The sequence below is a fragment of the Plasmopara halstedii genome, assembly GCF_900000015.1.
Source record: "Plasmopara halstedii genome assembly, contig: Scaffold_650, whole genome shotgun sequence".
NCBI classification, from domain to species: Eukaryota; Oomycota; class Peronosporomycetes; order Peronosporales; family Peronosporaceae; genus Plasmopara; species Plasmopara halstedii.
In genome coordinates this window covers 108,103-133,591 of record NW_020187567.1, presented here as the reverse complement: position 1 = coordinate 133,591, position 25,489 = coordinate 108,103, and the positions used below count along the sequence as shown (strand labels likewise).

Sequence of the window (25,489 nt, the reverse complement as noted above, 5' to 3'; positions counted from 1 at the left end):
AAGCGAGCTGGTATTCTTGACCACAATTGAGTGCACTATTCTTATCATGACGCCTGACATGTTCCACAACGAATTAGGTGGGCGCGACTCCTTCAAAGACGAGCGTTTACATTGAGGGTAAAGAAGCCTCGACGAAGCCTCAATTGGTGAGGAGCGGTGTGGCCGTGTAACGTTTTGTGAAGTCGGACGTTGCGATGCACGACTCTTTTCTGTGCAAATTACGTTGTGTTATAAATAAAGAATTCACAACGTTGGCCTCAAGTGCCTTGTTCTCTTTGCGGCTACTCGATCCATGTGTTAAAAAAGTAGATAAGGTGGACTAACAAGGTCGTAAAGACGAGAACAATTTGCGACGAGGATGGCTTGTGATCCCAACGAAACTCACGGCTTGGTGGGTTGGGTAGGTCAAACGGGTATCTATTGCATACTTAGAAAGGAGTGCAGCGTTACTGTTATGCGAATGATAAATAGTTAGAAAGAGATCACGGAATGCATTCATATACCTAAAAAACATATGGGAATTATGGTTTTAACTTATCATCTTTGTATTACTTCACGCGGACTCCAAAAGATTCCTCAGTGTCACTGGAGACATTCGTGCCAAATACATTCTACAAAAATGAAGTTTGTAAACCACACCATCTTTGAGTGTAAACTAAAAAATATTGATTTTATTTTCTCACTGCAATTTAAGTAAAATAGTATATTTTAGCTATTGCTACAATGCATTAAGAGCTGCCGCTTTCGCTACTCTCGTCACTTGCAATACTGTCACTTCCTATATCATCATCGTTCGTGCTGTTATGTCCGTTATCGTGATCGTCTGTGTCATTGCTGCCTTCAACCTCCTGCAACAAACGTCCGACTTCAGATCCGTCGCTTCCTTCCGAGCCATTGCTACTGGCACTGCTGTCCACGCTCTCGCTGACCTTATCCAGCAAGAGATTATCTGATTCCTGCAAGAAACTCTCACTGTCAACTTCAGTAAGGAACCGGTCATTATGATAGCTCTCGCTGCTTTCGCCTTCCAAACTTTCGCTGCTATCACCTTCCAGACTTTCGCTATTTTCACCTTCCGAACTCTCTACTTCTTCAAGAAGTCGTTCGCCATCGCCGCTGTTGCTAGTACTGGCATCGTAGCTTGTCAGATAACTTTCAAAAGTACGAAGATAGCCAGCGTTGACAGTGTTAACTTGAGCGAGTGCAAGAGCAACGACGGCAGCAAAATTCACAATGACGTTCAATTTCATGGCAATTAGCGAGGAGAAGAGATGACAAAAAGGTTTATCCAAGAGGTTAGAAAATTGAATGTGACTCTTTTCGAAGCTGATCACTTTACTGCCACACCTTTTGAATTTTTTGATGCCCTTCAGGGTATTTTAAGCAGGAGCCGTTGGAACGAGATTGGGATGCAGTCAGGTAGCGAGACGTTGGCTTACAATTCATATTCCAGAATACCAGCAATATTTCGAAGAAACAATATAAGGTGCAAACCTATTTTTTGCTTTCGTGCGATCAGGAGCATCATGGGTATCATTAGGTTTGTCAGAAGTTACGGATTGAAAGGTACAAATGGATGAGAAAAAGTGAATTACTGAACTTGCTAAACACGCCTTGTAGTGTACATTTAAAAAAACTGCCATCAGATTAAGCTTAAAATGTCTAACATTTGAAACATTGGGTCTATGAAACATGACCATATTGATAAGAGTCCACATGCGCTTTTCACTTTTCCACAAGAAATTATTGCTTTCGATATATCTGCCATGTTTGCCTGAGGAAATTAACATCTTTGAGATTGACGCTACTTGATTCTGTGGCATTTATATTGGATGCAGTAACAAAGCTGCTTACCATGTCATCATTTTCGATGTCGTTTAGACGAATCGAGTCGACAACATTATTTGTCATGTCGGTCATCAAATATGCTGTCACTCGCACCTTGAGTATCCAACCGACCTATATCGTATTTTTATTCGGTCAGATGGATGCAACGCCAGTAGTGCTGAGCTTAGCACTTGGATCAACTATATAAAAAGAATTCGAGATATGGCTCGGACAACCACTACCGGAACTTGCTACCAGATGAGCGAGTATGTGATCATACTTTTCCAATCATTGTTGATATCAGTACGTTCGACGTGGTTATCTCTAGCAGTTTTTGCAACTGGCGTTGTTGATCATCGACGTTGCTAGAAAATGAATAATAATGAACGCGATTGGTGTGCAGGAAAATAAGTAACTGAAAAGTGTGAAGGTGTATTGCAACAATCAAGATTATTTCGACTGGTTGTGCTTGTTGTCAAAGTCACATTCGCTACTCTATTTAAGGTAAGCTTGAACTCCTCGTCGTCACCATGATTGCTATCCGATTCTTCCGCTTCTTGCAGCGCAACATTCAAATTCGATCTCTTGTAGAGCTTTGCTCTACCATTTCGCCCTTACAAGAAGAAATAACTAATTGAAGTAGTCGGCTGGCTAAATTGATAATCTGCGTCGTATACCGTCTCGAAACTGGCAACGCCAGGTTGGTAAATAAATAACTCGGAAGCGACTCTTTTGGGCTTGCATCTTTTTCGACCAGAACTGATCAGAACTGCCACTCTTATGATAAATGAAGCTGCGTTGCTTCAAATGTCTGTACTGTATAGCCATGTCGCTATTGCAAAACTAAGAGCTTTAGCGGTGTTAAGATTGTCATCATCGACCAGTAAAGCCGAGTTAAACACTCGAAAACAACGTTTGCACCATTTCGTAATCTCGTGCAACGACGAAGTACTTTCCAAATTGTAGCAGAATAACGACCCGACAAAGAACGCTACACTCCATGATCTGCAGTGTCTATAACGTGGCGAGAGAGTTAATACAAGCTAAACATCAATACCAGCAAAACATATAGAATAAAGACCTTGAAAACGAGCAGCAGCAACGTCAGGTTGCGAATGTGATCGCGATTGCGCTCCCTGTCATCAAATCCCATGATTACGACGCCATGATTAGAACGTAGAGGTTTACACAAGAGTCAAGTGTCAGTCGGGAGATAAGTCTTTTGCTAGTATAATTGCTTAGGCATTCGATGTGTTCAGCTCGATGATTAGTCACATTAAGAAGTAGAAGGTATGTGCTTCTAAAACGACATTTACACATGCACATAATCGTCAAAACAGTTTGTAGATTTGTTTCATGTACATGATGACAAATTGGTTTGTGCGTCGAGTCTCAGAAACTCCCAAAGGAGCGTAACAGCTTCGTATCGTCATAATGTTCAACATAATCAGACGGCACTTCCTACGAAAAGCTTAACTTTCTTCATTCTCGAGCACACAAAACCGCTTTAATATGAAGCAAAGAGTGATTTCTATTTGATTCCTCAACTAAAATATTGTCATCACAAATGTCAGTGTAATTCTAGAGTTATGATAATCATTGGAATCAAGTATCAGAGAACCGACCAAAACTGTAAATGACAAAATTAAAAGCTTTATGATTTTTGCAGCCAATCGTTTTGTAAAAACCTTATTTACGAGCACTTCAATAATTACGACTTAGAGCTAATGTTTATAGTTTTTACCATGTATAGTCGTGTTTATTATCTTGTCGTAGCCATTTCTGTGCCATCTTTATCAATAGTCGTCAATTGCTTCAACAGCTCGAAGAGATCGACAATTGCAGCTAATAACCCACAGTGGATTATACAAATGTCTAAATATCGACAATTGTTACAAGCGACGAAGTATGAATCTAATCAAATGCAAGAGTTGATTGTAAATGTTTCGATACGAGTGTCGTCTCTTGTATGTCTCGTTCTTTCCGCCCAGTTAGGTAATGGATCTGATTTAGAATTTAACCAATGAAAACACAAACTTCTTTCTCTTACTATTGGTTAAAAGCGTCTTATCGTGACAAAGAGCGAGAAAAAAGCTAGAGAAGAATACAACGTCGACTACTAGACTGAAACATGGGAGACACAGGCAACAGCAAAGCACGCGAGGTGAAAGTTGTTTTACTAGGAGACACGGGTGTGGGCAAGTCATCGCTGGTACTTCGTTTTGTTACCAACAACTTTCGTCCGTATTCCGAGTCAACTATCGGTGCCTCCTTCATGTCAAAAATGATTGTGGTTAACGACACGCCTATTAAGTATCAAATATGGGATACCGCTGGTCAGGAAAAGGTGATAAAGTTTACTTTGTAGAAGGAATCACTGAAATATTGAATTCTCTTTGTTGTCTTGAATTATATTAGTACCACAGCTTGGCGCCTATGTACTACCGAGGAGCTGCTGCTGCTATCGTTGTATATGATATTACAAGAAAGGTTTGTTTTGTTACATGTTTTACTTTATATCAAATTATATGAACTTAGTTATTGAATTTATTTGCTTACAGCAATCGCTAACGACATTGAAGAACTGGGTGAAAGAATTAAAACAACTAGGTCCAGACAATATTGTTATTGCTATTGCTGGTAATAAGAGTGATTTGGAAGAAAAACGGGAAGTACCAGCGTCACAAGCGCGAGCGTACGCCGAAGAGATTGGGGCATTGTTTATCGAAACGAGTGCAAAAGAAGACACAAATGTGTCAGATTTGTTCATTCAGATCAGCCAGGCGCTACCCACGGCTTCGGCTGAAAGCAATGCATTGCCAGAAATTGTGGATCCATATGGGGGTAACAAGAAAAAGTCTAGTAGCTGCTGTTGAAGTGGTTAAAAAGGCACAAGCAGCAGAGACAAGAGTGCTGTATGGCCTCCATTAGGAGGATGAACAAGTTGCAACTGAGTCGAGTAATTTGACGAGCTCAATCACAATTGGCATGAGAAAGAAGCTCGAATATTGATTGCGTAGTATATTTCTTTGGATTTTTAAATCTTTTTCCATACTATTTTGGTTTATTGTCTTGTTTACCAGTCCCGTAGCTGCCGTTTGACTTCTCGTTCATCGTCACGTCTACGATTATCAATTTGTCCTCGCTTAAAGCACGCTGCCATAATGACCTTAATCCAGCCTGTGTTGCCAACTTCAATTCGCATTGGAATCTACAAATACATGGGTCAACTCGATAATCTCCAAACATTCTGGTCTATCCTAATCTTTACCAGCTGTGCATTGGGTCGATTAGCGAAATCTTCAAGTTTCTTTAATTCAGAGCGATTTGCCAACAGCTTACGCACTCGCGTTGGGTCTGGTCGACCAATCAGTCCATGACGATATACTGCAAAGTATTAAAAAAAATCTCAAACCTTTTCCTTTGACTCAATCTAAAATATAGTACCTGGAATATTTAGATCATGTATAAACAACTCGTGCTTGTAAAAAGCTCCAAATGCAGTAGAGAGATCGGCATTGTGATCTCTTAGCGATTTGACCTCCGATGGTTCTAAAACGATGCCTAAATTCCACTCGCGCTCCACTTCATAGTATTTTCCCGCAGCTTTACGCACAAATTTTTGATTGCGACAAAGGAGTTTAATTGGATAATTACGAATACCACGACAGCTACCATTGAGCCATGGCGAGATGCGAATGACGCAGTTTTGATACCAAGAGGAACATGTAAGGAGACCCATGTATTAAACGATTTACCTTTTGAACTTAATACTTCATTTAAACAAACTCTAAAAACATAAGTAATTAGAATATACTTTAAATATGTATAAACTTTTGATTGACCAGAGATAAGAACAAGTTTTTTTAAATTGTATTAACTATTTCTGGAAAGCACTTAAAATACTTCTTTTTAGCGGAGTGAGATATCGTCCTCGAAGTAAGGTATCTATCCATCACAAGCTTACTTACCTAAACTTCATCAAGTAAACAGTTTGAGCTACGATGGCTGACACGGCACTACGCTCTAGTTTATTCATTGACACTGACTTACCTCGACAAGCACAATCTAACGTGAAGTCAAATGTGGCACCTGGTGGCTTTCTTGAAAGAGCCTCAAAAATATTGGCCGCTCGTCTTAATACACCAACTGAAGATCTTAAAAAGGATGGCACGCCAACGGCTAAAGTCGCGAGTCCGACGTGGGGTAATACTATTTACAAGGCACCATTTCAAGACATGGATATGCTTGAAAATGGTCACGCTCGCGAATATCTTGCTGAGCAATGTTTAAGCCCGTCTCAAGCCAAGTCGTGGACTTATTCGATTGTGGAACGTATGAACAAAAATCAATTTAAAATGTTTTGGAACAATGACTTGTTCTTGCTCAGCGCCAAGCAAATTGGTGGTACATTTTACATTTCTCAGTACGAAAACTTTCCAGAGTCTGACGAAGCCGAAGAACCTACTGGTCATTATTGTGCTGTCCTACGAAAGTCAACCGATCACAGTTTTAAACTTTATAGTTGTGGATGTGAAGGATGCGATCAAAGTTTTAGCACATTTACGTGCAGCAACATTCACGAAGACGCTACTTCTGCTGCTATTGAAGGTGCAGATCGACAGCTTCTAGCTGACATTTCACACTATACGAAAGCTGCAGGTGTCGTTGGTTCTGAAATGCGATGCTTTTCTGTTGTGATTCCAGCCATTATGGATGATAAACGTTCTCGTGTTGTCTGGTGTCCACGAGTGAGTCGAGGTGTCACAACATCGGGAGGGACACCACGAGGTATTTCTCAAACTCGACTTATGACTTCACCGTCTCCACGGAACAAGCAACAGTACATTTTTACATTTGATGCTCCCACAAGCGATCGCATTAAAATTGGAAGTAAATTGCCGGTTTGGTGCCCTGAAGTCAATTCGCTAATGTTAAAATTTCATGGAGGTCGAATTCGTGAAGCTTCGGCAAAGAATTTCATGCTCATGCTTGATGGTGAAAGTGCGGGTTTAGATCCTGCTGGAAGTAATTCTGTGGTCTTACAGTTTGGCAAGTATTCGAAATCCAAGTTTGCACTCGACTTCCGATTCCCTTTGGCTCCAATTCAGGCATTTGCTATCGGATTGTCGTCCTGCGCATGGAACGTCAAAGCTACTGCCTCATAATAACAATAACGGAATGAGGTGATTTATGAGTTAATTGAATCTCAACGCTGCGAATTAATTTTTACCAAATTTTAAAAATTTTGCCTTAATTCATCTCATTCTCTTTGGTTCTATTGCAAATGCCTCGACGTTTTGACCCTCAAAGCCTTTAATCTCTTCTTGAACGTCGTTTTTGCCCTCATTTTCATCATCATTTAAAGATAGCTCGACATCTCCACCCTCGTCTTTAACTTCTAATGATGATACTTCGACGACTTGACTCTCTTCTTTATCGCCATTCGAAGATGCTTCGATGTCATGACCCTCTTCTTTGGCTTCCAAAGTTGATACCTCATTGTCTTGACTCTCTTCTTTAGCTTCCGAAAGCTGCACGTTGTTTTCTTGCTCGCTCCCTTCGGATTCTTTGAAAAGAACCCCATAGTCTTCACCTTCATTCAAAGATACCTCGACGTCTCTACCCTCGTCTTTAACTTCTAAAGATGATACTTTGACGTCTTGACTCTCTTCTTTTACGCCATTCGAAGACGCTTCGATGCCATGACCCTCTTCTTCAGCTTCCAGAGATGGCACCGTTATGTCTCTATCCCCTTCTTCAGCGTCTTTCAAAGAAACCCCGAAGTCTTCACCCACTTCCTGAACTGTTAAAGATGATACTGCGGAATCTTGAACCTCTACATCGGCTACCTGACATGGCACATTGATGTCTTGATCCTCTTCTTCAGCGTGATTCAAACATACTCCGAAGGCTCCACCCTCATTCAAAGTGGCGATGTCTTTGCCCTCGTCTTTAACTTCCAAAGATGATACCTCGACGACTTGATTCTCTTCATTGACGCCATCCAAAGATGCTTCGATGTCATGACCCTCTTCTTCAGCTTCCAATGATGGCACCGTAATGTCTTCATCCCCTTCTTCAGCGTCTTTCAATGAAACCTTAAAGTCTTCACCATCTTCCTGAACTACTAAAGATGATACTGCAATGTCTTGACTCTCTTCTTTAGCCTCCGAAGATTCCACATTGATCTTTTGCTCCCCTTCTTCGGATTCTTTGGAAATAACCTCGAAGTCTTCACCTTCATTCGAAGATACCTCGACGTCTTCACCCTCGTCTTTAACTTCCAATGATGAAAATTCAGAGTCTTGACTCTCTTCTTTAACGCCATTCGAAGATACTTCGATCTCTTGGTCCTCTTCTTTAACTTTCAGAGGTAATGCTGTGGTGTCTTGACCCTCACTATTAACTATCAGAGATGATATCTTTATGTTGTGACCCTCTTCTTTAACTTCCAGTATTGATACATTCATATCTTGACCCTCTTTCGTAACGTCATTTGACTTTAAATTGACGTCTCGACCCTCTTCATTAACTTCCAGAGATGAATTCTCCACGCATCGACCCTCTTCATTTACTTCATTAGAAAGAACTTCCAGGTTTTGACCCTCTCCATTAACTTCCACAGTAACTACCTTCATATCTTGACTCTCATCTCTAGCTTCTGAAGATAAAGTATCGATGTCTTGACCCTCATCTTTAACGTCATTCGAAGTGTCTTGATCCTTTTTCTCGACATCATTCGTGGATAATCCTTTTTCGACTTGACCCTCTCTTTCTTCATCTTGTCCCTTCTCGTTAACGTAATTTAAACTTTCATCTTCATCAATTGAAATCTTGGTTTCAACAACCTCTTCCGGCCTAATCGCTTCAATTGGTGCATCCAAACTCTTGTTGTCTTTGTTGTTTACTTTATCCTCAAGGCTTGGATTCGTTAACTGCACATCTATCGCTACTAATTCAGGACTAATATCTAATTTTTGATTTTTCTTTACAATCTGCCAAGCTTTCAGCACTTGTTTGACACTATGACGATATTTCTCATTTGCTTCAATTGCATATGACTTGACAGGTGCTTGCATAGTTTCCCACGTTAATTTCGGGTCCCCTGCCACTCTTTCCAATCCATCAAGCGTATCTTCCGGCCAAATACACGTCACTTTGTACGTATTCTCCGTTAAATGTTTGTGAAATCCAAGACCTTCATCTGCTTTGTATGGTCGTGTAACTGACATGACAAATGGTTCAGCAAATTCTGGTAAGTAAACCACAGATGGTTTCTTTGTTGTTTTCGAGATCAATTGATTGTCAATTTTTAAACACAATGATAAAATCTGTTTCACAGGAAAGAGCAATGCATGTTTGATGATTGTCCACATCTGTCGAAGTACAACAAATACGATTGTTCCAAAGATCGTGTACAATAAGAGGCTAAGTGTCACAATAAGACACAGAACCGTCATAAGCATGACATGAGAGTAAATTATCTTTACAAGTAATCCATGAGGTCCCAAAACGTCGTATTTTTCCACTTCATTTGTCAAGATTTCGTATAATTCATCAGCAGTTGCGTTTGGATGTTGTTTGACCACAGAAGAGAGTCCTATTGTTTTTAAAAGCCATGGTAAATCAAGCATTGTCCCTTGCAAAAGATCAGGATTGCCATACATCCAAGCAGAAAACCCCAAGTGCAAAGCTAATGTCCATGGTAAGACTTGAAGTGTCACTTCACCTAGAATCTCATCGTACGTTGTTTTGACACTATACAAGTATAAAATTGACAATTTATCAAGCCAATAAATACCCGTTGCAGCCACAACAGCAATATAAAGCAAGACAGGAGAGCCTCCACAAAAGACCATAGTGACAAAGACAGTATTGAGTACCATTGGATATCGTAGTGAAATATCAAACGTTGGACCTGCGTACAATTTATCCATCTTAGCTTGTGTACGAATAGCACGACGTTTGTACCACTGAAGCAATGGTGACACGAGCCACATTTGTACTAACAGTGTGATTTGAGGTAAAAATGCGTTTAATAACATGGTCGTTGCAATTCCCATTCCAACTGTGGGATACCATCCTCGTTCAAAGTCTCGAAACTTACCTCCTAGTAATTCTTTCACGACAGGAACTGTACGTAAGCCAAATGAAGCGTTTACAATCATCACAATAACTGCAGTATTAAGAAATTGAGCACCAAACATCCGAATGGCTACTCGAATGATCTTTGTCGATTCACTAGTATGTCGCTCAAACACTGCAAACATGCGTAAGATTGTTTTTAATAAAGAATTGACTATCACAACAATACCCGCAGCTAATAATGTAAAAGCATTCTTAAGTAGATAATCTTTCGTAAATCCACGACATGGTAAGATCGTCCAAAGTCTCTTCGATCCATTGATAAATCCATATTTTTGAATACTTTCCAATAATTGCGTTGAGCAAAAGCATGACAAGACGTGGCTTGCTTCATATGCTTGACATGTGAATCCTTTCATCCGTACAAGATCATTATAATAAAAACATGGTAACGTATGGCAAATGTCTGAACTTGAATCCGAAATACATGAATCAACACATCGTTTTGGATTTCGATATTCAGGTCCGTACGAGATTTTCGAAGTATTCAAATTATTAACAATATGGTTGGAGTAGCTGATATAATAACGAGCTTCTCCTGACTTATCAATCGTACAAGTCCGAGATGAATCCCACATTAAAGTCCATGGAATTGTTTTTTTCTGAGCATTAAAAGCAAATGATGTATCTGCATAATACACAGCAGGTAGAGCACGATCACACAGTCCTTCAGGTGGTGATTTACTCGCAAATTGTTCTTGAGTTGTCTGTGCAGCCGAAATGATCGCACATGAAATAACTAATAACATCACTGTGATCAGATTTGTGACAAATTGACGATAAAAACGTCCACGATTTGTAACTTCTAGATTTTCCCATAAGATATTTGATGGTTCAGGTGCAGTGGTGACAATCAATGGAAATCCATGATAACGAAGTTCTTTTGGTTGCCATTTTCGTGATAAATATCGTGTTGAATTACGATAATCTTGTAAACATCGACGTCGAGATTCGAGATTATTAAACACGACAAAAGCACACTCACACGCTTCCCAATTAAATGCTTGTTGTGTATTCGTTGCTGCAGTCTTAGCAGCTAAAGCCGCTGCAGCAAGTTTTTCTTTTGACGTTGCATTCTTTGCTTTCATTTCCATTCGCTTTTTTTTTTCTTGCATCTTGTCTGATTTTGGTACAACGTGCTTGATAATTTCAATCTCTCGCTCATGTTTAGCAAGTCGAGAATGCAGTTTTTCAAGTTTTTTACGCGATGCATGAATTAATTTTTCATCAGCAGGTTGAAATTCCGTTGGATAAAGTCGTTTTTCATCTTCTAACGTTTGAATCAGTGCTTCGATCTCTTCTTTCTTCTCACCAAGATGTTTTGTAGATAAATATGCACGTAAGAGTCCTCCAGTTGGATGAGCTACACTAACTTCTGCAATCCATGTATTTTTATAGAATTCTTTCGAAATAGTTGTTGAATGTTCTAAATGATCGACATTCGAAACAACATTTCGATTGATTGCATTACTTGAATGCGAATGCTTGACAAGATGACGTCGACCCCAACAACATCCAAACCAAAGTTTACAATAACTTTCAGGTTTTGTCAAATCGTATCGAGTATTAAAATGTTCGAGAATTTCGCGTTCAGTTGCATCTTTTGGTAACCCACGAACTAGAACGGAATAACGAGCTGGTGTCAAATGTTTTGTTTGATGTTCTTGAATTGCAATAGTAGCACGATAGGAATAAAAGAGTAAGAAACAGAGAAAGAAAAAGGAATAGACTACATCTGTGAGTGTAATAATCCATGTGACAGTTTTTGGGTTTGATGTTAGAGGGGTATCAACTGTCTTCCATGTACAGTCAATATCCCCAATTGGAAGACAATTTCGAACTGATGCTGCAGTATCGTCATTCACACCACCATTACCGATCGAAGAGTAAGCAAGTTGAAGTGGATCTACTAATTTACTTGTAATTCCATGTCCATACATATTCACAACTACAGCAGGAAGTGAAATGAGACCCATACAAAGGAATACAACACTTAAATACTTTGTTAACATAAAGTAAAGCTGCATTCCAATACCAAGTGCACCAATATCATCCATACTAGCTCGAAAAACCGATTTCATACCTTCACCAAGACGAACTTTACGTGCTTTTAGTTTTGCTTGATTAATCATTATCTTCAATCTTTCAGCACGAGTCATTCCTTGACGATATGAATGATATCGACTAGCATTTGACGTTGCAGCTTGTTGACGTGGAGAAGGTTGTGGTGAGTCGGATAATTGAACTTTTTCAATTGTTTGTATCTCGAGATCTGGTACTTTACTTTCTTGAATCTCTTGGTCTATAATTTGATCACCATTATCTACGTTATCAACATGATTCAACTCGTTTACTTCCTTGGAATCGTCACAATTAATTGAATTCTCAGCCATTCACGTCGTTTACTCTTTAGACTCTCAAGAGTAAGACGTAACCTAGAGACTCGTCAATTAGGTCCGTTACGAAAATAATGACAACTTTAGCAAAGGGGGTTACATTAATAAATAAGTCCTTTCTGAATGGTCATTCTCAATTATTTCTTTGAGACTATATTCACACTTGGACGAGCTGCTATAACGGCAAAACGAAGGCGTCTTAAAAACGTTGCTGGTAACTCCATGAGTTCGTGTGATGGTATAGCAGTAAACCATTCGACAATTGCAGCTAAGACACGCCGTCGAGACACCAATCCAGCAGGTGCTGAATACTCAAGAACTAATTCGATGGCTACACTAGAGTATGTAACCAATTTGTGCAATTGATTATCTGGATCTGAATGTTGTAAAATTTGATTTGACAAAAGTTGGTATAACCATTCCAGCACACATTCTACATAATGATCATGCAATGATCTTGGCTGTTGTGTGTCACTTGTTTTCCATGCAACACTTTTGGCAATATGCCCAACAAGTGTCACAATGCCACTTTTAACCTCAAAAGACCCAGTACAATATAATTCCTGACACTTTTCTAACGTGAAATTTGTTGTGACCACGTCAAGTCCAAATACTGCAACACACAGTTCGAGACATTTCGCAAGCTCGAAATAGTCCACAGAAAAAGCTTCTAATGAAGTCAAGAGCTTTTTGACAACAAATGATGGATTTGGTGCATCCATTATTTCAAGCTCTGGCCTCTGGGTCGCATTAACGATACGATGTAAAATGAAGACACTCGATTGATGCAATAGCATTTCTTGTCTCGCAGCTCCGACGCTTGAAATGGTTACCAGAACATGACATAATGTCTCCTTTATCAATCCTTGACGCTCCACGCAACTTGAATCAAAGTCTTGCTCAAGTATAAGTGGATACACTTCCACCATGGCTGCTGCCCAGTATAACCCTCGAATATCCGGGTACTCTCGCACAAGATCAAACAGCATTACACGTGCACGAGTCAATTGGGTCGTAGCTCGACATAAATATGTCCAAAGTGCCCAAATATGTGCCACAAAAGCTTTGTCATATACTATTTTTGATTTCACAAGTTGCACATGTTGAGTTTCACTTGACATTGCGTTTCCACAAGTGGCACGATCTTCAAAGAGAAAAGTTTCAAGATGTAGTAAACAATCGTTTACTAATGACAAATCTGGTCCATCTTGTTGCCATACAAGACGTAAAAGCACGTGCATATAAACATAACCAAGTCCTTGTCTTTCTTGCATTAAATGTCGCGATCGTGGCGTTCGAAAGATGCTTAGAGCACCATTAATCACCTCAAGAGGAGACAAATGCAATTCTCGGTACCTGTCGGCAACAAAATGGCACAGTGTTTTCTGTCAATGCAACACAATTAGGTAAACCACTGGCTCGTTGTGGTATAAAGTACCCAAAAACGTACCACATTGTCTAAACGCGTGTTAATAATAACAGCGCTTTGTTTCGCTAATACCGTCAAAGTTCGACGAGTAAAGTCTTTGTCGATTATTTCATTCTCATTTCGAATCATTGCTTGTTTTAAGATATTGAGAGATTTCGTGATCTGTCTCTCATCCTGCTTTTGATTTTGAAATGTCTGTGACTTACACGTTGATTCACTTGAGATTTTGATCTTTTTCGAACATTCTTCGAAAGTCTTTGGTAATTCTGCTTCATCTGCTTTGCGAATTTTAGTAGAAAAACAATTCATTGATGATTGTGTCATTGACGTGGATTCTTTCTGAGAACTTGGCGAGGCTTTAACTTCACCAGTGTCCAAAATAAGCGGCGTGCTTTGGTTTGTAATAACTGTAACCTCCGATTCATTAACTTGAGTATCTTGACAATGTTGAGCTTTTTCAGACTGCCAAGCAACGATCGGGGTCAAGTCATGAATAACATTAATCTCTTTTGTGTTTTCATGATCATTTTTTGGATTTATCACAGTCTTTAAATCAGGAGATGATGCTTGCATTGCATTTTCACTTGAACTGTTAGCAGCAGAGACGATACTCTCTTCACCTAACGTTGTGTCATTGGCAGCAAGATCTCGTGTCAAAGATGAAACGTCCTCTTTCTTGCGATCGTCTTCTAATTGTGTAGATGGCTCAATCTTGTCAGCGTCACTAACAGGTGTGATTTCTTTCTCAGAGTCGCTGTCACTACTGTCACTAGAGTCGCTATCACTGGTGCTGCTCAAGCTCAAGCTCACTTTATCATCTGCCACATTCTGCTCCTCTGATTCTAGTGCCGCAAACTCGTCGTCTAATGCATCATCGATCGACATCACAAGCGTCTGTTTTTCATCAGTATCCTCCTTCCTTTCATTCGTTTCACCTTCTATTTTTTCAACAGAACTTTTCGCGCCATCTTCGTCGCTGCTAAATTCTAATTCCTTATCAATTTCATTCGAAATCACTGGATCCAACTTCGAAGACATACCACCATCCTTTGTTTTCCGATCGTCATTCGCACCCACGTCATTTTCAACTAAATTTAGTCGTCCCTCATCCTCACTGCTACTTTCCAGCTCCTGATCAATTGCACGTTGCACACCATCATCTACACCACTCAGAAACGATCGTTCGAACCCCATTTCTTCTTTCTTTTCTGTTGCCACATCTTCATTACTTTTGCTTGTCTCTTCAAATTCAAATCTAACCAAATCCTGGTCACTTTCCACTGGAATTTTCAATGCATTACCATTCTCGTCGTCTGAGTCACTCGATGCCAATGCAGCGTCAAGCATTGCGCTCGATTCGTGCTCCAGCGTCGTCAAATGTTCATCAAACTTTTTTTGACTATCAGCACAAGTGTTTGTTATTGTCTCGGTTAACGCATGTCGCGAGAGTTGCGGCATTGATTGCTCTACATTGTTCTGTGAAGAACCTCGACCTCCTTTCCGTGGCGTCCACTCGTCCACCGATCGGTCCACTATCGGCGCTATATCTCCGCTCCATTGCGTCTGACTCGTACGCGTCACCGATATTATCTCATCAGTTTGTGTCGCAATAGTTTGGACTATTACCGGTTTGATCTGTGCTTCTACCGACTTGGGAGTGTTTTTACAAAGCTTTTTTAATTTTGCATGCGCAACTTGCTCCGTTTCTAATTGCTGTTTCAACGTTTCTTGAACCTGTAAAAGCGTTTCAAGACGAAGACGATACTCTTTAAGTCGCGCTGCTGCCTCCTTAAGCTTTGACTTGGTCAGCTGCTTATACTCGTTTCCTTTATAAACTTGATGCTTAAGGTGTGCAATTGTCTCCGCTTGTCGCTCAATAATATCCGCCTGTGATATTTGCGCCGCCGCCGGAGCATCGTCCATGGACTTTTGGATGGATAGACCTTCTGTTGTACAGTACATGGAAATTTGCTATTTATGTAATTTGGAATTGTCATTGAAATGAGGTACCTATTTAGGATCACATTACCGTTGTGCATCTAAATAAGCTACTGCTTACAGGGGTAAGAATGTTTTTGGTCAACGTGCACGATGGCAGTGAATCCATTGCAGCAAGTATAATTGAATTCTTCATTTTTCAATTTCTAATCAACTTTAATGACCAACTTGCATTTAATCGTCAGCTTTGTTTCAGTTGCAATTGCTACTGCTAACCACCTGAATGCTCCAAATCTACGTGGTAAAGAAAATGGACGAATGCTGTTTGAGGAGGCTGCACTTCTAGAAAGTTTTTTTCTTACTGAAAGTGATTCACAATCTAGAAGTGGATTGGGGATAGATGATTCGGACAGTGACTTCAACGATCTCGATGATTTTATTGGTGATGGTTCTCGATATAAAAATCCAATCGCAGTATTTTCTTCGACTGGAGACTTAGATTTAGACTTAGACTTAGATTCATCAACTACTTCTGACGTCGCGGATCCTGCTACTCACCTATTGAAAAGTAACGATACAGTAAACTCGACAACTTCAGAAATTCCGGTAACAAAGTCAGGGTCGATCGGAATTGAGGCTCCAGACTCAAACGTGTCAGATACGGAAGCCCCAAATCTGAAGACATCCAGCTCAAACTCTACCTGGCCAGCGACATCCGGCTCAAATGCAGTATCCGGCTTTGATGTTGACGCTTCTACTCCTGACGTCCTGAACTCGTCTAATGTAGAGATTCCGACGAATTCTGACATGTCAACGTCTACGACAACGAAGGTTTCTACTACGAAAAACCTCACGTTAGACACACCTCAGACATCGTTTTCTGACTCAACTGAAGCATCTGGTTCAGATGCTTCTACTTTCACTATCAACGAAACACCCTCGATTACTGACGTCCCATCTAAAGGAGACGATCCAACCTCTAATACATCAAATGTTCCGGCTACAGTAGCGCCAACGCCCCCCTCAACTGCCAATAACGACATTTCTGAACCTTCGTCGACTTCAATAACTCCGTCATCGAATACTTCTGACTTAAATCCTTCTACGATTACGCCAAATGGATCCGTCATCGAAGTTCCAACCCAAAATCTGAAAACGTCAGTGGACTCAGGTGCAGTCTTCAGCTCGAGAGATTCGAAAAATATTTCGGACGTGCGTGTAATTGAAATTCCGGCGGGAAATCTAAAGACCAACGCCCCATATGTGACTACAGCGGCTACGAGCTCGGACGTTTCAGTGACAGCCAGCATTGGTATCGTAAGCGGAACTTCCATCTCAGCACCTATCAATTCATCACCATCAAGCGAAATGCCGCTAATCCAGCCATGGAATCAATGTGGTGGTTCTGGATTTGACTACTCGAAATATTTAGACGATGGAACCTCTTTTAACTGGTCGACTAAGCTTTCATGTGCAGCAGGTTTTTCATGTGAAGAAGTGGATGTTTGGTATTTTCAGTGTCAACCAGTGATTGGTTTAGCTCCTCTCGAGGTGTGGGATCAATGTGGTGGTGTTAACCACATTGGATCAACTGAGTGCACCACTGGCTCCATATGCAAGTATGTGAATGAATGGTATTCTCAATGCGTCCCCGCACAGACATGAGAAACAGAAGAGAAATTTAAGGCTTCTTTCATATATTCCATTTAATTATTGCGTTAACGTAATTTTCCTTTTTGGTAATTTAATGAATGAAATATACATCCTGGTAAATGTATAATTTGCAATAGCGAGGTAACGTCATCATCTTCAAATTAATGGGTGGCTGCTAGAACTTATGCAGTCCTTTTAATGTACACCAAGTCGCTCTTTTCCATTATATAAATGTAATATACGGTAACAAATGAGGAAAAATGATGGAAGGTCTGCCTTTCACATATGTCGTCATCTGAACTGGATCATACTCATGCAGCTCATTCGATTACGCAAAGACTCGTGATAATGTTGAGCCACATTATAATTTTAATGCTCAGCATTTCATTTTTAACGAAAGAACAACACAACATTATTGATAGAGCCGGAACTAAGCCAGAAGATTCATTGGAAAAGACGTAGTCTCGAATGTGCCAGTACATAGCACCTGCAGTCCTTACCACCCGCATGTCTTGTACGTCGAACGATAGAATAACTGAGATACAAGTAACTACCTCTCGACTTTATGCTGGAAATCGAAATGAGGATGGAAGTAGTTGGTTATTATTAGCTGATCCTCCTCATGGGAACATCCAGTAGATTACAACAAATTGATTAGACATATCGCATGGCCGGGGCAATTTATACTTACCGCAATGTTTTTGTAAATTTCATTTAGACAAGTTATATACTCTTGCAAATGATTATACACAGAAAATACACTGTATATGTGCAATTATATCAAGACATTAAACTCTATTTTTATATTGTAGAGCAGTAAAATAATCAAGAGAATTCGGTATCATGTCCTCTATTGTATGGGCAGTCCCGAATTCTCGGCCAAGGCAGCACACCGTCTCTTACTGTAGACAAATATGACGTCGCTGCGACTCCTGGTGACGACGCTCTTCTTGTTAGCAGCTACTCCAACACATGCGGCTCGCCTTCGCACCAAAGACAATGATACTTTGACGAATCCGAGTGACTCAATTAGACCATCCGACAGTCTTTCCGACAGCTCATCTGACGATGTTTCTAATAGTTCAGAAGACATCACACAAGACTCAACAACTTCTCAAGGTTCAAATGAGATACAGAATATTGTCATGGTAGATGAAATTCAAGGCGTCAAGGCATGGGGACAATGTGGTGGTCTATATTATCTTGGTGAGACTGAATGCCAGCAATTTACTTCTTGCAAGCAATTGAGCGACTTCATTTCCGTCTGTTTCCCTGAGTCAAGACCTACGGAGCAGATTGTTCGACTCGAGCTCTAGTACAGTTTCGTCAAGAGCATAGCTAGTATTGATATGAAGTTTTGAAACCAATGAATTCTAATGTTATTAAAAGCTTATCCATGGACATTGCAGTAATAATGGACGTTCCTTTTTGTTGGACCCTGATGTTGATGCTACTAAGTGATATGATGATGAATCATGTCGTAGAGGCAGTTTATTTAGTTAGTTTATTGTGCCGTCGATGGCATCAAAAGCCCAGTCACAATTGTTTTCGATTAAAAGAAACACTTGATGGTTAAAAGTTTCAAAACCTTTTTCCAATTCTTGACTTAGCTTAGCTTACTTTAAAAACAGTTTTCGAAATTCTTCATTAGTCTTTGGCACAGTACATGCAGTCTCTGACACGTTTGTAGACACTGCCGATTTCCGGCGGCACGCACGTGGCAACAAACTTGTTGTCGAACCGATGTTTAGTCTCGTAAGCGGTCGATCAGATGGTGCCTTCGCACTGTTGCTTTCTAATTTACGTTCTAGTTTTTGCTTTTGCTGCTTTTTCTGCTGCTCCAGAATATGAGCAATGGAAAACCGCGAAGGTGTAATCGTCACTTGGTCACCCAATGTCGCTTGAAGTGCAGCCACATTGGCCAAACAAAAAGCATTTTGGGAAGGTTCAGCAACTTCTACTAATCCATAATTTTTCCATTTCCCATGTCGGTCCTTCAAAATCAACACACGAGTGACAACCACAAGCTCACCCGCTGTTTGCATAGACTGTTGTAACGCCACTTGTAGCTGTTCTTCAGTCACTTGCTCCTTAGATCCTTCGCGATTCAAATAGCCAATATACAACGTCAAGGGATCAGACTTCCAAAAGCTTTGGCTATTCAATTTTCCAGCTGTAGAAGCTGACGTGACTGGAGGTTTGGATCGCTCGACGCGAAGCGGATGTCCATGCAAAAGAAACCCATTTCGTTTAAGTCCAGCTTCTACACCTTCCTCGTCCGAAAACTGGACGTACGCCATTCCACGTGACAAAACCCGGTCGCCACGCGTCTTGACAACTAGTCGAACATCCTTTAACGTCGGAATATCGCGAAATAAGTCTTCAATATCACCTTTACTCGCGTTTTTCGACACGTTGCACAGGAATAGCGTATGTTCATTAGTTAATTTCTCGTACTGCTTTTTTTTCTCGGTGCTTTTCGGTGTCGTATTGCTACTCTTCTTGGACTTGCACGAATTAGCTTTTGCACGTTTCAAATCCGGTTGTTTAAAAGCCGGTTTTGACTGCTTACTAGCACTAGCTTTCCGTTTTTTTACATTTTCAGCTGGTTCGTCGCGATCAGTTGCTAACACCACAGCATCAGATGAAGCTGCAAATTGTACGGACGCACAATGCTTCTCATAGTACCGTCGGGCGCGAAGATAGTTGGTCAAATCGCCATTTTCACGTTCAAACACAAGCCATGAGTTGGCCAGAGTCAACGGTGATTCCTTCACGCGCTGCACTGCTTCATCAAACACGATCTGACGAATCCTTTCAACTGAAATACTATTTGTTCGTAAAAGAGCATCCAGGTAGGCAATCCAAGTTGCCGCGTAATCTCCAAGACCGGTACAGACCGTCTTTTGCCATAATTCGTTCATTTTGTCCACGACTCTCATGTCTGGTATTCGATTCATTGACAAAAGTGTCCAGTAACATTTTGCGTGGTATTCTGCCAGTCGCAACTTGCCTTCCATGTAGCTCGGATACGCCCTCATTATTAGCTGCTGACACTCGTGAAAGACATTATTTATCTGGGTTTCCACACGTCGAATCGTATCTTCAAACGAGCATTCCTTTGATATGCTGCTTGAAACGTGCCGACGTACCAAATCGCACCATGTGAGCAACGTACTAAGCAGATGTAACTCATTTAACGGCAAATTCGATCGTTCAAAGAATTCCCTTTCTATCAGTTGTGAAACCTCCTCGAAATTTACGTTTCGACACTCCATTTCAAGCAGCAATCTCGTCCAAATTGAAGAGTCAAACGGCACATTCCGTACTGCTCTTCGAGCAACTGCTAGTGTTGATTGTGTGAGACTCGACTCAACGAAATTTAAGTAACTAGTCCACAACGGAGAGCTCAAACATACGCTCGATAAAGCGCGTTCGTACAAACATACGACATATTGCTTCCCTTCATCTTCACTTAGCATTACCGAAGCAACTCGATGTTTCACAAAGTTCAAATACTGCTGCCAATTCTGCTCAGGGTTGTCCATCGCATTCACATTGGCTTCATACGTTTTCAATTTCTTCATTAATGGTGCATATACTTTCGATTGTCGCTCTAAAGCCACTTCGAAAGCAGATATTGAAGCCTTAGCATCTCGTGTGTTGTACGTGTTCCAAGCACGAAATTCCGACATCACGAGATCGTTCTGATCCAATGGCAATCGCATTTGCTTACAAAAAAGCTCTCGTATTGTCTGTTCCTTCTTCAGCTCATCATTCGTATCTCTATCCTCGTACTTTTCCGTCGTGAGTTCCCGACAAAGTGCCCAAACTTCGTGGCCTCTTGTAAAATGCATACCGACCGTCGTTTGTGCCTTATTCATGGCTAATTTGAGCTCTTCATCGTTTCCATTGTCCTTTATTAATCTTAAATACTCCATTGTTAAAGACACGGACCAATAATCGGTTTGTGATAGCTTATAAATCCTCTTAAGCTCTTCAATTGTGTCTCCACGAACAAGACAGTCTTTGATCCATTGAAAGTACATATCTTCCGTTAAAGGATGCGCTAGTTGAAAGGTTCCATAAAGCTTTGCACGAAGAGAGTGGTACGATTTCAAGTTGTTTTCATGCTCAGCCGTCGGCCAATGGCTCGTAATGTGGTCAATTGCTGCAGTATATTGCTCGTATTGGAAATTTAGCGGCTTTGAAGTCTGCAATATTGTATCGGTCACTTCACGACAGCATTGCAATATGTTGGAGGACGTTAGAGAGACCTGTGAATCGATCGGGATACAAGAAGATGCGGGCGTTGTGCATATCTCCTCGATCTCGTCCAACACCTCAACGTGAACACTAGGGATACACGATGACGAAGATGTCATGTCTGACACGTCCACTGTATCCTCATCGCTAGAAAACCCTGACGAAGAGCTGTTGGAGCCACAAGAAGTCGTGCTAAGAGGCATCTTATTCGTCTAGCTTTACCTCTGTTATCGGATAGTCATATAGACTGTAATTGGAGTGAATTTTAAAGCAATTTTGTAAGTCAGAATAAAATGCAACTAATTTTCGAACTAAAATGAGATTGCACAAACACTCGAAGACTTCGTCGTAGTCATTGGCTGAAGTCCCGCTCGTCATCTATATGGCGTTGACTCTACTGTCTTCGATTGAGGTAGCCATATATGTAACGTGATGAGGACTGTACTTAACCCTGACACTTCTATTAAATTCAAAAGCTGTACAATTGTACGAAATTCACATTGTAATTGTGAATATTCATTATACCGAGTAACAGTATCTTGGAGGATGCGCTAAGTAGAGCTCTGTGGATATTTGGGCACGTGGTTTCATCGTGAGTGGTAGAAGTATGTATTTAGTTGAGTCAACTGGATCAGAAATATCTAAGCTGAGGAACGACTTAGTATAATTAGCAACACTCTACTCCGCAACCTCTGTGCATTTGTCAGCGCGGACTGTTTGTGTCAAACTTCCTGACGGCAACTCCGGTCAGTACACAAGCATTATATCGAGATCCATTTATGCTCAATGACTGAATTTGTTTACTGCTGAGCTTGTAGAAAGGAACACGAATCTGACAAGACAGCAGCCATCCGGTACAATCTACATCATCCTCATGTCGATTCGAATGTTCATTGTATGGCAGCCAACCGTTTTTCACCAGATCGATGTCAAGACTTCTTTTCTTAACGGAATGCAGGACAAATGCATATCTTGGAACCGTCAGCAAGGCTAGACGTTTTCTGTACAGACTAAATCAGACACAGCTTGTAAAGGACAAGATAACGACATCTTTATGCTACAGCTTGGGATTTGGAAGTATGAGTCTAACCATAAGAATAACTTAAAGTGCGATGCCCAGGCGTAGTTTTTACTTCTTTCTATGTCGACGACCTCATCTTCGCAAACAAACCATTGCGATACGCGAAGACACCAAGATAACGCAAATAGACTGATGTAAGGTGACGGACATCGGCCAGCTCGAGTTGGCCCTCGGGAACAAAGATCGAGCAATACTTAAGGGCTAGATAATTGTTCGTTCTTACGATCTCAAGAAAAATAACAGCACGCTTATACACGAAGAGTCAGATCCTAAATTCCGACCAATGTGCGAAACATAGTGTCAAAGTTGCATGTATACGTTTGAAAGAGCAAACAGGTTCAAACAAACAAAAAAGGAAGAATCAAGCCAGAAAAGCAAAAAAAACATGCCCTACCAATACTAAGCTAAAAGTTTGTGCCCATACCATCAACACAAACGATAATTATCATATACAGTCATGACACAAAGCCACACGCCATCGACGAAGTGGTCTGAGGTGGTAGTTGTCACGTTTACTTAGACGCAGACTGGCCGGAGTATGAAGGGTGTGTGTGGGCCACACAAGATGGTGTGATAAAAATGTGGTGTTTGTTACACAAAATGTTTTTCTACACAATGGTGTGGCTACACCTCTATAAGTCAGTAGCTGGCTATAAGTACTCCATCCCAGATTATGCGTGGCTGATAACAGCAGTGGTTATGCATTTAATTAGATTTTACTACATAGAAAGGAAAACCTACATATTTAAATATAGCTAGAATTAAATATGATTTTGAATTATATTCAATATAAGCGATAATTGCAGAACGGTCGGGATCATTTGCCGCAAATAAAACCGAGAAATGCAATTTATATTTGAAACGAAAGAGTCAATTAGCCATGGATTAAGTTTTTAGTTACTCTTGGAGTGAGCATATTGCGATCCGCTACTCTCGTACTAATTCTAGGTATAGAACGAAGGTCGCCGACCTTAATCAAGCTACCACTAAGCGAAAGAGCTACGGCAGCCCCGCTGCACTTGGTGGCACTTGTAGTCAGTCTAAACCTGAGTCGTTACGACTGACCCTCTGTGAGGATGGAGCAGTTCTCCTATTTACTTCAGGGCATGAAGGACGGTCTTTAAAAGCTGATGTCTCTATTTGACCCTAAAGGCGTTCGGCACCTCGCTTCGCAAGGACCTGAAGCGATCAGCGCGCGCCTAAAATAATTTTCAAGATATGAAAATGCTCTGCTTGAGTCCTAGAGCAGAAGATGTTGGCGTCGACTGCGTTCATGACGCCACCGTCGGCGACGGATGACCCCCCGACTCAATCTGCGTCAAATCCTCAAAATGGGGAGAATCTCCTGCTTTGGGTGAGAAAGGTCGCGATGGTCATGGCGTCCGCCATGCTTCAGACCAAGCAACAGCGCGTGACGCTAGCTATAACCAAGTTTGAAGACGAGCGCGAGAAGAAGCACAAACGTACGATGCTCTGGGTGGAGCTGCGTTTTCCTCCTGGATGGAGCTAAAGCGTCAGCTTCTGCGAGTTTTCTCGCCGCCTAACCATGCATGTAGCGTGCTATCGCGTTTCCATGCCGCCGACAGGGCAAGAAAAAAAAAGTGAATTTTGTCCTAGAGATGCGTACTTTCATTGCCGGGATGGCAGCCGATCATCTCCCCAAGGCGGTCACGGCGACCGTCTTTGTGGAGGGCCTCCGCACTGGCGTGGCCGGAATGGAAGTCTTCCGTGTGCATCCGTCTTCTTTTGAAGGCGCGGTGAACGTGGCATTGAATGCCGAATTTTTACTTTTGTTCGGTTCGACTTGGTTGGAATGCACATTCGTAGAGCTCGTCGAGCGGGCCTGAGCCAATGGACCTCAGCTATGCTGAGAAAGAAAAGGGAGAGCTCCGAGCTGCCGGGCAGCGTCGTTTGAACACCCGACGAACTTTTGTCTGTGAAGACACACGTCACCTTCGGACGTGTTGTCCCTTGCGCAAGGCGCGTAAAGGTTCGTCGAACCAACATTCCGCTTCTGACCAGCCTGACTTGTGGCGGGGAAACGAGAACACCCAGTAGGCGCGGGGCGCCCTATTGGGAAGAAGTGAATTCCATTGAGTATCAAAGTGGTAGCGGGCAGCATGGTCCAGCCCCAAGAAGCTGTGTGCTCTTGAACATGAAACGTGAGTGCAAGCCGGACTTGCTGGTTGTTCAAGCGACCGGGAAGGCTTTGATAAGCAATGGAAAATCCTTATCGGTTCTGGTTCGTCGGGCAATAATGCTCGACGCTCCACGACCGAAGGAAGTTAGCTGTATGCTGAGACGCTGGAAGCGCGATTGAGTTACACTGTCATTGTTTTCTTGGCGACGGGGACTTGGGTCACTGTGTCGAGGGTCTCTGTGAACTTCGGTGTCAAGTTCCTTGACTTTGATAGCGTGGAACGCTTTATAGTCTTAAACTTATATGCAAGGTTTGACCTTATCCTTGGTATGGCCTGGTTGGAAATCCATGACCAATGGATCGATTGGAGGCTAAAGATCTTAGACGCTACGCGCACTTCTCCTGGAGGAGCTTTGGTGAGTCACGAACCCGCCTCTGCTAGGAGGCAGAAGCGCTGCAGGCGCGAACACTGTGCCGAGACAGTCAATGTACTGGATATCTGAGTATCCAAGTTGTCGTGTAGTCCCGAGCATGGCTCGCGGGCTGAACGTAGAGTGGCACGTAAGTCACTGAGAACTGCTCAATCAAAGCAGTTGCTGCATGCCAAGAGT

The 25,489-nt window shown here is 41.5% G+C and overlaps 12 protein-coding genes across 12 annotated transcripts; 5 read left to right on the top strand and 7 right to left on the bottom strand.

The window, feature by feature from the left end:
- Positions 1-728: 728 nt before the first annotated feature.
- Positions 729-1,250, bottom strand: PHALS_12684 (uncharacterized protein; the record flags this gene model as incomplete). The annotated part of the gene is made up of 1 exon (XM_024728283.1): positions 729-1,250. The coding sequence occupies one exon, from the start codon at positions 1,248-1,250 to the stop codon at positions 729-731; it is 522 nt and encodes a 173-aa protein (XP_024578775.1).
- PHALS_14624 (uncharacterized protein) lies at positions 1,249-3,426 on the bottom strand. The gene has a single exon (XM_036407524.1). It carries the CDS (start codon positions 1,821-1,823, stop codon positions 1,443-1,445), a length of 381 nt encoding a protein of 126 aa, XP_036263218.1. The 5' UTR covers positions 1,824-3,426; the 3' UTR covers positions 1,249-1,442.
- A 532-nt stretch (positions 3,427-3,958) lies between these two features.
- Positions 3,959-4,703, top strand: PHALS_12683 (gtp binding protein; the record flags this gene model as incomplete). The annotated part of the gene is made up of 3 exons (XM_024728280.1): positions 3,959-4,174; positions 4,246-4,317; positions 4,389-4,703. 3 exons carry the CDS (start codon positions 3,959-3,961, stop codon positions 4,701-4,703), a joined length of 603 nt encoding a protein of 200 aa, XP_024578773.1.
- A 200-nt stretch (positions 4,704-4,903) lies between these two features.
- Positions 4,904-5,569, bottom strand: PHALS_12682 (-binding protein; the record flags this gene model as incomplete). Its single annotated transcript, XM_024728279.1, has 3 exons — positions 4,904-5,038; positions 5,099-5,214; positions 5,275-5,569. The coding sequence occupies 3 exons, from the start codon at positions 5,567-5,569 to the stop codon at positions 4,904-4,906; spliced, it is 546 nt and encodes a 181-aa protein (XP_024578772.1).
- Positions 5,570-5,831: 262 nt separating this feature from the next.
- PHALS_12681 (Tub family proteins) lies at positions 5,832-6,995 on the top strand (the record flags this gene model as incomplete). Its single annotated transcript, XM_024728278.1, has 1 exon — positions 5,832-6,995. The coding sequence occupies one exon, from the start codon at positions 5,832-5,834 to the stop codon at positions 6,993-6,995; it is 1,164 nt and encodes a 387-aa protein (XP_024578771.1).
- Positions 6,996-7,085: 90 nt separating this feature from the next.
- Positions 7,086-12,368, bottom strand: PHALS_12680 (hypothetical protein L916_14325; the record flags this gene model as incomplete). The annotated part of the gene is made up of 1 exon (XM_024728277.1): positions 7,086-12,368. The coding sequence occupies one exon, from the start codon at positions 12,366-12,368 to the stop codon at positions 7,086-7,088; it is 5,283 nt and encodes a 1,760-aa protein (XP_024578770.1).
- Positions 12,369-12,508: 140 nt separating this feature from the next.
- PHALS_12679 (uncharacterized protein) lies at positions 12,509-15,723 on the bottom strand (the record flags this gene model as incomplete). The annotated part of the gene is made up of 2 exons (XM_024728276.1): positions 12,509-13,756; positions 13,822-15,723. The coding sequence occupies 2 exons, from the start codon at positions 15,721-15,723 to the stop codon at positions 12,509-12,511; spliced, it is 3,150 nt and encodes a 1,049-aa protein (XP_024578769.1).
- Positions 15,724-15,891: 168 nt separating this feature from the next.
- On the top strand, positions 15,892-17,403 carry PHALS_12678 (Cellulose-binding domain, fungal; the record flags this gene model as incomplete). Its single annotated transcript, XM_024728275.1, has 2 exons — positions 15,892-15,911; positions 15,984-17,403. 2 exons carry the CDS (start codon positions 15,892-15,894, stop codon positions 17,401-17,403), a joined length of 1,440 nt encoding a protein of 479 aa, XP_024578768.1.
- A 902-nt stretch (positions 17,404-18,305) lies between these two features.
- PHALS_12677 (RxLR-like protein) lies at positions 18,306-18,707 on the top strand (the record flags this gene model as incomplete). Its single annotated transcript, XM_024728274.1, has 1 exon — positions 18,306-18,707. One exon carries the CDS (start codon positions 18,306-18,308, stop codon positions 18,705-18,707), a length of 402 nt encoding a protein of 133 aa, XP_024578767.1.
- PHALS_14622 (uncharacterized protein) lies at positions 18,708-19,002 on the top strand. Its single transcript, XM_024728273.2, has one exon. The coding sequence runs from the start codon at positions 18,758-18,760 to the stop codon at positions 18,965-18,967; it is 210 nt and encodes a 69-aa protein (XP_024578766.1). The 5' UTR covers positions 18,708-18,757; the 3' UTR covers positions 18,968-19,002.
- Positions 19,003-19,007: 5 nt separating this feature from the next.
- PHALS_12676 (squamous cell carcinoma antigen recognized by t-cells 3-like) lies at positions 19,008-21,860 on the bottom strand (the record flags this gene model as incomplete). The annotated part of the gene is made up of 1 exon (XM_024728272.1): positions 19,008-21,860. The coding sequence occupies one exon, from the start codon at positions 21,858-21,860 to the stop codon at positions 19,008-19,010; it is 2,853 nt and encodes a 950-aa protein (XP_024578765.1).
- A 936-nt stretch (positions 21,861-22,796) lies between these two features.
- PHALS_12675 (uncharacterized protein) lies at positions 22,797-23,197 on the bottom strand (the record flags this gene model as incomplete). The annotated part of the gene is made up of 3 exons (XM_024728271.1): positions 22,797-22,985; positions 23,057-23,128; positions 23,192-23,197. The coding sequence occupies 3 exons, from the start codon at positions 23,195-23,197 to the stop codon at positions 22,797-22,799; spliced, it is 267 nt and encodes an 88-aa protein (XP_024578764.1).
- Positions 23,198-25,489: the final 2,292 nt, after the last annotated feature.

Excerpts from the sequence above, each read along its gene's own strand:
- PHALS_14624 (XM_036407524.1), bottom strand. The coding sequence starts at position 1,823 with ATGCCACAGAATCAAGTAGCGTCAATCTCAAAGATGTTAATTTCCTCA.
- PHALS_14622 (XM_024728273.2), top strand. The coding sequence starts at position 18,758 with ATGAATTCTAATGTTATTAAAAGCTTATCCATGGACATTGCAGTAATA.